This window comes from Poromitra crassiceps, assembly GCF_964638095.1.
Source record: "Poromitra crassiceps genome assembly, chromosome: 5".
Classification (NCBI taxonomy): domain Eukaryota; kingdom Metazoa; phylum Chordata; class Actinopteri; order Beryciformes; family Melamphaidae; genus Poromitra; species Poromitra crassiceps.
The window spans coordinates 54732602-54745101 of NC_139642.1; the positions used below are offsets into that span (position 1 = coordinate 54732602).

The following is a 12500-nucleotide window of genomic DNA, read 5'->3' on the forward strand; positions in this document are numbered from 1 at the left end:
TACAGTACACACACAGAACAGCATGGATACACGAGGAGACACAAAAGCACCATTATAAACAAGTTAACAACACAACTGAATGCACACATTATTGCACAATAGGGCAAATGCACGCACAGATACACACACAGCATTACAAAACGAAACGCAAAGTCCTGCATTGCCCGGGTCACGATCGATCAGAGGCGTTCTAATTGAAAGAGATTGCCGATCGGAACCCTCAAAGACCCCGCTCCTCATTAGCATGTGTGTGGCTACGTGGTTAGCTCCCAGCTTCCCTACCTTCAAAGAGCCTGTCGATGATCTCAAAGCCGGCACGCAGATCTGACAGAGAGAACTCATAGAACTTAGTCCAGCCCTGGAGACAGCAGAGAGGAGGGGGGGTGAAGATGATGAAGATGAGGACGAGAATATTTATTACACTCCCTATTAGCACGGGCACAGCATCTCAAACACGAATAGACAATATTCAAAAGTTGTCCGCCAAACACTAATGGAATACATTCAAAATGTGTCTACTGAAATAAATAATAAATAAATAAATATCAATACAAATGACAGTCCACTGTGTGTGTGTGTACTGTACGTACATGTGATAAGCTGCTATAGCTAAAACCACCCCGACTCACACTCTCTCCCTGTCTTTCATTGACCACTGCAACACACGGAGGTTTAGTGCCTTGCTCAATGGCTCTAGTGGTAGTTGTTGAGGCAGATCATCACTCACCTTCTCCACCCAAATTCCCCCAGGGATTTGAGCCCTGCAACATTCTGGTCACAAGCACACTTCTCTTACCGTGAGTGGGTAAATCACAAAACTGAGTTCGCACGCACGCGCACGCGCACGCGCACGCACACGCACATGCACACGCACACACACGCACACACACACACACACACACACACTTGCTACATTATACCTCAGAGCTAGGGCTGGATGATACTTATGATAATTCAATATTATTGTTTAGCGCCTTTCAGTGGAATCATATTGTGATGACATGAAGATATTTTAATATCGTGACACACATTTCTGCTGTCTAAATTGATGACGATAAGCCAATTTGACGTAAAAACTCTGATAAAATAAGGTATGGTAGAAATATTATTTAAAATGTTCAGTTTTGTTTGACATCCCACCTAACATTACCATTCGATTAATTGAGACGAACATTCACGATTATTTACTTAACATACACGCCTGCGCTAGGGCCTTCACGACTACTGCGTTTTAGTCATCATCGACTACTAGTCAACTCGTCACGGGAGATATACTGTATCTTAACTACGATACATTTTATTCAAAAAGGTCTCGAAAACAGCCAGTACAGGGTTAACTCATGTAGGCAGGACCAACCTGGGCGTATCTGAAACCCCAGCAACGTGTCTGAGCCGGAGATACCGACTGTTTCACTGCACTAACAACATACTAAGGTGGGAGTCTTTCCATCTGTAAATATCTTAAATTCTGTGTATTTAATGTGGCATCATGTAGAAAATGATTGTTCAAACAAATATATGTTTATTTATATTGTTTATTCCTAAAACACAGATTTGTCGACTATGATGAACACACAGAGTCGACAAGTGGTTTTGATAGTTGAGTAGTGGACGAGTCTGTGAAAGCCCTAGCCTGCACACACGCACACGCACACACGCACGCACACGCACACACACACACACACACACACAGTGTGCTGTAGCGATGGCCGTCCCTGAGCGAGCTGGAGAAGTGTTCCAGCGTAATTGAGTGCGAGGGCAGTCTCAACATGTGATTGCCTGTCTGTCGCTTGCATCTCGCTGCTCTCCAATCAGCAGTTATAACCTGCCCGCTGATTCTGTGGGCGGACAACTGGGGGGGGGTGTGGGTGGAAGGGGGCGGGCACTGTGTTCTTTGTTGGCATGTTCAGTGATTGATTACCTGTGTGTGTTGTGTGTGTTCACTGACTGTGTGCTTGCGTGTGTGTTCACTGGTTGAGTGTGTTCGGACGTGGGTCTGTTTAGATGATAAATGTGCCTCTGTATGTGTTCACCGATCGCATTCGAGAATGTGTGCTTTTACTGAAGGTACATACCCTGGTCTGCTTATTCAATGATTGATTCAATGGTATGGGTCTGCTTGCTGACTATAGGGGTGTGTGTGTGTGTGTACATGTGTTCGCTGATTGTGTGAATTTGTGTGTTCAATGATTTTGTGCGTGCACTTGAAAGTGTGTTATCTACTTCTGTGTGTGTGTACAGGATGTGTGTGTGCGTGCCAGGCATGATGGCTCAGTAGTCTTCTATTCTCTTCCAACCTTGGTGTTTGGTGTGGCATACATGGTAGCTCACTTGAGCTCGGCTGTCCCTGCAGCCTGTCTGGTCATGTGATATTTATCTTGCCTTAGTTAGTTTTATATTCATTTTATTTCATTTTATCATTTTATCTTTTTACTTTTTACCCTTAACAGTCAGTGGTTTTAATGTTTTTTGTTTAAGGAACCATGGTTTTATGATGGTATTGGTTTGAAATGCGGTTTTGGGATTGTGTAATACTTGAAGTGCAATATTGAAGTGCAATACGTGGTTAGGTAGAGCTGTTAACTCGTAGCCCAGGCTGCATCATGTCTGACTATGTTGTCCTCTTGTCTACGCGCTGATTGTCTTCAGCTGTACTGTACTGTCTGTTACGTTTGTCACGCTCTATTGCTGCTGTACAAATTGCCTAAGACAAATTTCCCTTTGGGACAATAAAGTTAAACTCAAACTCAAACTCAAACAGGAACCTGTACTGCTGCAGTGGCTGTGCCATGATCCTCATGCACACACACGCACACACACACACACACACACACACACACACACACACACACACACACACACACACGCACGCACGCACACACGCACACACACACACACACACGCATGCACACACACACACACACACGCGCACGCACACACACACACTTAATCAAGGTAGAAATAGACATTTCAGGCCTACAGTAACATGTTTCAGTGAATGATCCTGCCTTGCAGCTAAGAACCTGTCACTCTCTGTTTTCTTCCATCTCCTCTCTCCCTACTCATCATCTCCATCTCCATCTGAATCATTCTCTCTTTGTCTGTTCCTCTCATCTTCTAAGTGAAAAGTGCTCTCTGTGCGACGCCACGCAGCCTTGCAGGCTTTCTGCCAGACGGGGATGATGCGGCACAGAGGGGTCGCCATACAACTCTTCAAACAGGTTTCATTTCATAAAAATTTTAGTTTGAAGGATGTTGGTTGTGATGGTTCCGGTTAGGCAAGTAAAACAGTTTGGTTAAGGTTAGGGTTAAGGTTAAGGTTAGGGGTTGAAAATGTTCAGCTGCAGATGTTGCTTGTGCTTGTAGGTGGCTTAAGGGATAAAGTGTTTGCCTTCTGATTGGAGGACTGGGGTTCGATTCCTGGTCGGGCCACGTACATCTTTAACAAGCATTTTCTTATTTTAAAATGTTAAATTACGTTCCAAAGATTGAGTTATTAGGGTTACGCAAGTACAACAATTTGGTTAGGGTTTGGTCGTGGTTAAATAAGAAAAGCCTAACCCTAACCTGGACTAATTTTGATTTACTTGCCTAACATGAACCATAACAACCAGCATCCTTAAAACTAAAATAAAAATGCAATGAAACCTGTTTGAAGAGTTGTATAGCGATCCATCTGTTCCGCGCCATCCCTTTCTGGCAGAAAGCCTTCAAGGCTAGCTTCAGGCACAGGCATGGAGAGAGGGAGGAAGACAGGAAGAGAAGCAGCAGAGAATCAAGAGGAGAAGGACAGAGGACAGTTAGATGAAGGGAGTAGGCAGTAAATGATGCTAGAGTGGAGGAAGGGAGCTGTGATTATCTCAGTAATTATAGGGACGATTATGTTCTTGGACGAGAAACAAGGTTGACCTCTTGGATAATAACACTAAACAGAAGGGGAGGGGGGGAGAGTTCTCCCTATTGTATTTGCAAGTGTGCTAATTGTGTGTTGTTAGCAGGGAGCAAGAAAAACACCCCTGCTGTAACTACAGACATTTCTTATGACTCTATCAGACAGAGCAAACATAGAAACAAACAAATCAAACACTGGCACGTTACAGTACTAATTTGAATGGGCGGCAGGTTAAGACGACAAGATGAAATATAACACAGCAAACTGCAGCGAGTATCAAATCATGAAGGATGCAATGACACCTACTGGCCTGGGAGTGTAACAATACGTGTGTTCGTAACGAACCGTTTAGGTACGAGGCTTTGGGTTTAGGTTCAATACACATTGCAAACTTGGGGGAGGGAGGGGGTGGGGTTAAGGACTCAGTAGTGCAAGTCTTCTACAAGGATATCATGGTAAACTAAAACTGAAACAAAAAAGCGTAAGGTGTTAAAAAACATTGCCGTACATTTTTCGGTGTATCGGAAATGCATCGAACCGTGACACCACTGTCTCGTATCGAAACGAAACGTGAATTTTGTGAACCGTTACACGCCGAACACCTACAGTTCATCTTTGGGCCGAACAACGTGGAAAAGTTTACTGTAGTTGGTTTGGATTACGTTCTCACTGCCAATGAACCAAAACAGAGTTCGCCTGGAAGAGGACCTTCAGGCGGTCTCTTATATTTAATCTGAGTTCATCTTGTTGCTAGCAACTGTAGGCTTTCCATGCATGAGTCAATTCAGATGTTAACGTCTCTCTCCTCACACCCATAACACCTTGCATTTTACGTTGGTTCAAATTATGTTCTCACTCTAAGGAACCGCATCACAATTGAAAGGCGATCAGATGTGGTGGTTATGAAAGCTATTGTTATGGACGATGAGGAGGACCACCCAATGTGACAAAGAATTCTGCACTCATGAGTCATGATTGCTGCCTTGCTATTTTGAAGGCATCTGAAAGGCATTTATTCAGGCCAGTATGTCAACAACAATGAGCTTGAATCAAATATGAAATCTTGTTGTGAGCACATTCATTTATAACGGCAACAAAACAGTTGTTCTAGAAGTGTCTGTCTAAAAACAATATGGTCTGGACTGGTCTTTTTGACATGTGGGGACGAAATGAGTTAGGGGCTAATATCTCCAGGCTATTGTTTGGCATCATTTGCCATCGTATATTTGTCCAGTTGTTATCTATTTTCTGCTGATTCATCATTGCCTTGGGAGAAAAGTCTCCTTTTCACTACAGGAACATCAATTGTGTCATTTTGTTCTACTTCTTCTATCTTGTTACCTAGAGAGATGATTGATCAACGGGGCTGTGCTTTGAAATGAACAGAAGAAACGGTGTGTTCGGTTTCTAAACAACAAACTGAAAAAAGTTTCCAAAAAGCTGCTTCCATCTGGCCTTTGCCTCTGTGTCCCCTTGGCCACAAAAAACAGGTAGAAAAACTATTTTGTCCCTGTCTCCATTAGAGCTTTGAATGCTGTCGAGAGGAGAAGGTCATGTATTTATGTTGTTGTTGCCGTCCTTTATGTTGACTGGCCCAATGCTTCTGAATGTTTTTTCTTAGAGGTATGTATTTTTTATAGCAGGGATTGTGTCTGCAACCTGTATTAAAGTCAGTATTTGCAGTATTGAGATACAGTAGCACTATTGTCGCATCGATTAGCTTGAAATGCTGTGGTGCTGAGGGGTTATGGTGTTCACACTTGGCCTACTTGAACTGTAAACTGCTACCCATGTTTACTTGTATTGTTTTTATGTTTTTTTTATGTGTGATATTATGTGGTTTTATGCTTGCTGCAACACAAATTGCCATTTTGGGACAATTTGATAAACTTGAACCTTGAACCTTAAACATTTGGACTTGATCCTGGCCCTGGTTAAACAGATCCCTTTGATTGAATTAGAGCTGACCCCAGTCCTGGTATGCATATTACAGCCCAGTTGCAATTCAATGTAAAACTGAGTGAATACCACCACCTAAAGCTGCAAATGAGTGTGAAATAAGCTGTGAATTATCTTTGAGTAACCCTATGAATGGTAAATAACATTTGCCATTATATACATTTTAGCATTTATATAGCGCTTTTATCCAAAGCGCTTTACAATCACTTTGTACATTCATACACTGATGGCGGCAGGCTACCACGCAGGGTGCTGGAACAACATCGGGAGCAATGTGGGGTTCAGTATCTTGCCCAAGGACACCGACCTCTTTTATCCAAAGAGATTTGTGGACAACCCACTCGACCTCCTGAGCTACAAGCCACCCCATTTGCCATTCGCCATATACCAATAATGTTTAATGATCCCAATTGTAAATGTCAGCGCTGTAGGGGCTGTTTACATGGCTCTAATGGTGGGATGAATTTCATGTACAGTGTGTGTCTGTCCTGCCTTTCCAAATGATCATGGGGTCAGACTCAGGGGTCAAGTGGTCATAATAGAGCCTTATATTGTTACAGTACACACTTATTCACAAACACACACGCATGCATGCACGCACACACACACGCACACAAGCAGGCGCACGCACGCACGCACACACATACAAGCGCATACATACTGTACATGCACAGACAGACACAGACACACACGCACGCATGCACACACACACACACACGTATACATACACACATGCACAGACACACATGTACGCATGCATACACTACACGCACAGGCACACCCTTCAGATAAGAAATTATAAGTGATATTGATCAGAGATCATTTCTTTTAAGTTTTAGAGTGTCATATTTCCTATTTACTTTTAGTATCTATTAGGATTTTACTGACAGTGATAAGATACCTGCACATTTAGGGTTCTATAGATTTAGATGAACACTAGGTGGAGGCATAAGAGCACTATAGGTGTAGTACTGCAGGTTGACCGCTAGTGGAAGCTCTAGGGAAAGTACTGACTTCCTATTTGGGGTAAAGGTGAGCTGATCTATTGACTCAGAGATGGACACAGAGAGACAAGTCAAGATGGCGCGACTGCCATGAACCATTGCAGACGCCTGGATGATACAGACACTGAGGATTGTTTGTAACGAATGTGGAGCTGCAATGTGTGTGCACACACCTTAGGGTTTCACAAGGTTTCACTATACTACCGTACCCAAGTATCTTCATTTCAGAGTATACAAGTATTTAAGTTATACTCCAAATGTTGTGTCTATGTGGGAGAGGAGCTGTGTAAGAGCTGGTTAACTAGCTTGTTTTTACCATTGTCCTATCAATGTACCTGTTCCAACATTATAATATGAATGTTTTTAGTTGTCTTCCCTTTGTCTTGTCCTCTGTCTGATTGTGTTTACTGTGTTAAATCAAAATGCCATAAATAAAATATGTAAAAAATAAATAAATGAATAAACAATCATGTACTCTTTCAAACGGCATCATAATACCATTTGGTATTGTGACATGAGGTCTGGTGTTTTATCATAGGGTGAAACTGCAGGATTGCAACAATCCGAATCCGTGTCTTGTGTCTGTCTGTGTATTGTACCTGTGGTATGTAGTTGCGTCTTTCCTGGCAGACAGCATGGAACCAGGCCAGACAGAACAGAGACTGGGCTCTGGCCAGGACACCTCCTACAACACGGACACCGTCAGCATCAGAATCACAAATATCCTCCAGAATCATCTATCACTGTCTGTCTGACTCCCAATCTCAGTGGGTTTATAAGCATTTACACGTCTTAACAGCTGAACATGGACAGTACACTTGAGAGCATGGGGGGGGGGGGGGGGGGGGGGGGGTGCACATGGCTGTCAAGTATTGTTTGCCAGCATATATTCTCTCGATAGGCATATTATCTCGATAGGGTTGCTTTCATGTTTGGTATTTTTAGTGCTATATTCAATTAAAACCATGTCCACTAAGAAGCATTGAAAATGGATGTAAAATGTAAAACGCTGGCAGAGGGCAGCTGTAAAATTTAATTAAATCAACAAAGGTATTGAAGCTTAGGGCGAGCTCATTAGCCATATGTGGCAAATTAGCAATTTTAATAGACTGCCATAGACAGTGAATTCAGGGATGCAAGATGTAAGCTAGCCACTCAGTAAAACAAAGACATAAAATGGAAACATGTATTAAATTAACTAGATAGATTTCTAGGGTGGGGACTCTGAAGAAACGACATTTTCCCCTTAACTCACACCACTATAGCTCGAGTGACATCACTAATGACATCACAATTGCTCGAGTGACACTCACTTGGAAGTGACGTGACAATCACTTCCGTCACAAATCGTGACTGACACCGCCCGGCCCCACTTACACAATTTAACTAGGCTATAATAATTTATAATATAATATAATATAATATAATATAATATAATATAATATAATATAATATAATATAATATAATATACCTTTACTGATCTGCTCAGGAGTCCAGGACTCGTAGGTTCTTAGAAGGTTCTTCTTCAACCCTGGAGGAGCCTGGAGAGGGAGAAAGGAGATGAGGACAGATAGACAGTGAGGGGACAAGAGGGGAGAGATGGGAGGAGGGGCAAGTGAGAAGTGGAGGAGGACAGAAAGTGAGAGAGGAATATTATGATTCAATCCTGCAAAATGTTATAAAGCATGTAGATGAGAAGACTACTATAGACCACCAATTGTCTTGTCTATAAAACAGCATTACCATTGCCACAGTACTGCTCTCTACCAAAAGCCTCTTTTGACCTTTGCTTTGTTGATACTAGTGAAAGTTCAAGTTCCAAGGTGCAGCTCATGTGCTACACAGTGCTGATATGGGAGATGTTGGGAGGGAAAAGGCACCGCTGGGATTCGAACCCAGGATCTCCTGTTTACTAAACAGGCGCTTTAACCAACTAAGCCACGGCGCCAGATGGCAGTCTGGAGATCAGCAGAACAACTCGAGAGCTCCTTCAGCCTGGAGATCAGCAGAAAAACTAGAGATCTTTCAGCCAGGCAGGTACTGGAGTACTGGAGCTAATTTTAACACTGAAAGCTCATGTGTTACACCAGGGGTGCCCAACCTTTTTTGACCCAAGATCTACTTTTCAAGTAGCCAGCCTCCCGAGATCTACCAGTCCAGTTTCAACATCGCAAACGCACACAACATCGTTTCTAGGGCTGTGGCGATTCACTTATCTCCCGATTCGATACTATCACGATTCTTGGGTGCCGATTCGATTTATATTGCGATTCTTAAGTATTGCGATTCTACGATTATTGCGATTCGATATTACGATTTATTGCGATTTTTGTTTATTTTTTTCTTTTTTCAGTTTGTTTGCTTTTTTACACTAGATTAGAACATGGGAAAAGTTGAATCATACACTAGAGACTGTATATTATATATCATGAGTAGGGCTGGGCGATATAGTTAAAAACAGGGGCGGACTAGGATCCTAATTCAGGCCGGGCATTAGATACCAAGCAGGCCAGGCCGATATGGGCCGACGCGCGTGAAATTTGGGCCGTTTGAAGCCCAATTTGGGCCGTTTGAAGCCCAATTTTACAATTAGATGCACCCACTTTAACCCTGAAGTGTAATTATCATGTTGGGAGGGAAAAGGCACCGCTGGGATTTGAACCCAGGATCTCCTGTTTACTAAACAGGCGCTTTAACCAACTAAGCCACGGCGCCAGATGGTAGTCAGGAGATCAGCATAATAACTTGAGAGCTCCTTCAGCCTGGAGATCAGCAGAAAAACTCTAGAGATCTTACAGCCATGCAGGTACTGGAGTACTGGAGTTAATTTTAACACTGAAAGCTCATGTGCTACACTGTGCTGATATGGGAGATGTTGGGAGGGAAAAGGCACCGCTGGGATTCAAACCCAGGATCTCCTGTTTACCAAACAGGCGCGGCGCCTAAACAGGCGCGGCGCCAGATGGTAGTCAGGAGATCAGCATAATAACTTGAGAGCTCCTTCAGCCTGGAGATCAGCAGAAAAACTCTAGAGATCTTACAGCCATGCAGGTACTGGAGTACTGGAGCTAATTTTAACACTGAAAGCTCATGTGCTACACTGTGCTGACATGGGAGATGTTGGGAGGGAAAAGGCACCGCTGGGATTCGAACCCAGGATCTCCTGTTTACTAAACAGGCGCTTTAACCAACTAAGCCACGGCGCCAGATGGTAGTCAGGAGATCAGCAGAACAACTTGAGAGCTCCTTCAGCCTGGAGATCAGCAGAAAAACTCTAGAGATCTTTCAGCCATGAGGGTACTGGAGGAGCTGATTTTAACACTGAAAGCTCATGTGCTACACTGTGCTGACATGGGAGATGTTGGGAGGGAAAAGGCACCGCTGGGATTCGAACCCAGGATCTCCTGTTTACTAAACAGGCGCTTTAACCAACTAAGCCACGGCGCCAGATGGCAGCCTGGAGATCAGCAGAACAACTCGAGAGCTCCTTCAGTCATGCAGGTAGTGGAGCACCTAAGCTCATCTGAACACTGGAAGGGCATATATACGTAAAAGCAAATGCCTCTCTCCTACGTTCCATTTATAAAAAGAGATGTAGAGTAGAAACTAGAGTGATTGAAGAGGATTAAATAATGGATAGAAAGAGCTGGGAAGGTGCATGAATATACACTTACTGTACAAAACATTAGAGACATCTTCCTGATATATTATACATATGAATATTGCATGGTAGGTATAGAAGCATGCCCCCAGTTGGGAAAACATCTGCTCTTTATCATGGAGGGGGCTTGCCTGGGCCAAAGCTGTGTGTGTGTCTGTGTGTGTGTGTTCACTGAATGTCATCAGTGATGAATTGAGCGCGCAAGATGCCTTGTCTGTCTGTCTGTCTGTCTGTCTGTCTGTCTGTCTGTCTGTCTGTCTGTCTGTCTATCTATCTATCTATCTATCTATCTATCTATCTATCTATCTGTCTGTCTGTCTGTCTGTCTGTCTGTCTGTCTGTCTGTCTGTCTCTGTCTGTCTGTCTGTCTGTATGTCTATCTATCTATCTATCTGTCTATCTGTCTATCTGTCTGTCTGTCTGTCTGTCTGTCTGTCTGTCTGTCTGTCTATCTATCTATCTATCTATCTATCTATCTTTCTATCTATCCATTTGGCAATGTGGACTCTGTCTGTCTGTTTTACTTTGTTTGTTTCCAGAGTTTTGGCTGGCCACAGCTATGCCGTTTTAAGTGCGATTTAAATACGCTACTGAAACTTAAGTAGAATTGGGAGGAACCAGACGGAGACCATGGCTTCTGCCGCTGGGCTGTGCAGGTGACCTGACGGAGCCACATTTTTTAATTAAGCGATTGCCCTAATTACGATGTCATAGAGCAGGCGAGGCCGCGACGCACAGCGGTCATCAATGATGTCACAAGAGCAAATGAGCCCGCACAGCGGGCGAGCTGCAGGGCGGGCGAGGGAGCAAGTGAGCAGGGCGAGCCTAGGAATTGAGCGCGCGAGATGCCTAGTATTATACATATGAATATTCCTGATATTGAGTTGCACCCCCGTTTTGCACCATCCACATCTCAATTGTGTCAAAGCTTAAAAATCCTTCTCTAACTTGCTAACTGCTTCTCTTTATCTCCATCCCCTACTTTGTGATTGGTAGATTTAATGAGGGAAATCAAGAAGGAGAATGGATCCTACCTGGATCCACCTCATCAGTGTACTTCATGAAGAGGCAAGTGTCCTTCACAACTTTCTGTGCAGACTCATTAGTTGATTCAGAAAGAACAATATGTCTGGTCCTTTTTACATCATCTTCAATTATGAATATAACTGACTGAATACAAATTGGTCTCTGGGAAATGGAATGGAATACAAGTTTTTTTTTCCTGTGTGTGTGTGTGTGTGTGTGTGTGTGTGTGTGTGTGTGTGTGTGTGTGTGTGTGTGTGTGTGTGTGTTTTACAAAGGGCAGAGGACCTTGGTTTTGTCTTCAGAGCATAAATGATTGACTTCCCTTGAAGACATCGATCTGCAGTGTTGCCAACTTGGCAACTTTGTTGCTGACTTGCTGGATGTAGTGACTTTTCAGATCCCCATGGCGATGAGCGGAAACTACTGTCTCTACCAACCGTTTCCAACCGATGGAAAAACAAAGCTGTGTTTGCTGGCTGTATAGCACTTCTCTGTCTAATCCACAGGCTGATGATCACATGGCTTCCCATACACAGTATAAGCCCCTCCCTCCACTGTAGGCAGAGAACAGGATGGCTGCAGCACATATACTTTCTGAAGCCAATAGATACTTTCCTTGGAAGAGAGTTGACAAGAGACAGTGTGTGAGGCTCAAACTCACTAAAATGATGAAGCTGATAGCATCAGCTATCAATACAGCAATACCGTATGTATTATAATAAGCATATGCTCAAAATATTGGTAATTAGACAGTTGATCACAAAATGCTTTGTGCACACAAAATGCTTATGCACAACTCTTAGAGCTCTCTGCACGACGGCCTAGGTTCCTGCAGTATATCCAGCCTTCCACCAGGGGCATATCTCGGCATAGAGTGCATCTCATAATTCCCCTAAGCACCGGACACAAACAGCATTAGACAAAACCAAGAAATGAACACAGAATGCATCTATAGAG

The 12500-nt window shown here is 43.4% G+C and overlaps 1 protein-coding gene across 3 annotated transcripts in view; it reads right to left on the reverse strand.

The window, feature by feature from the left end:
- The window catches only part of dync2h1 (dynein cytoplasmic 2 heavy chain 1), a gene marked incomplete at its 5' end in the record, with an annotated part of 198870 nt that overhangs the window by 31397 nt on the left and 154973 nt on the right, over positions 1-12500 (reverse strand). For all 3 annotated transcript variants that reach the window (XM_083636403.1, XM_083636402.1, XM_083636404.1), the window contains 3 exons: positions 283-358; positions 7455-7540; positions 8328-8397. In XM_083636403.1, coding sequence (XP_083492529.1) covers positions 283-358; positions 7455-7540; positions 8328-8397 — 232 coding nt within the window. The remainder of the gene's footprint in view (positions 1-282; positions 359-7454; positions 7541-8327; positions 8398-12500) is intronic.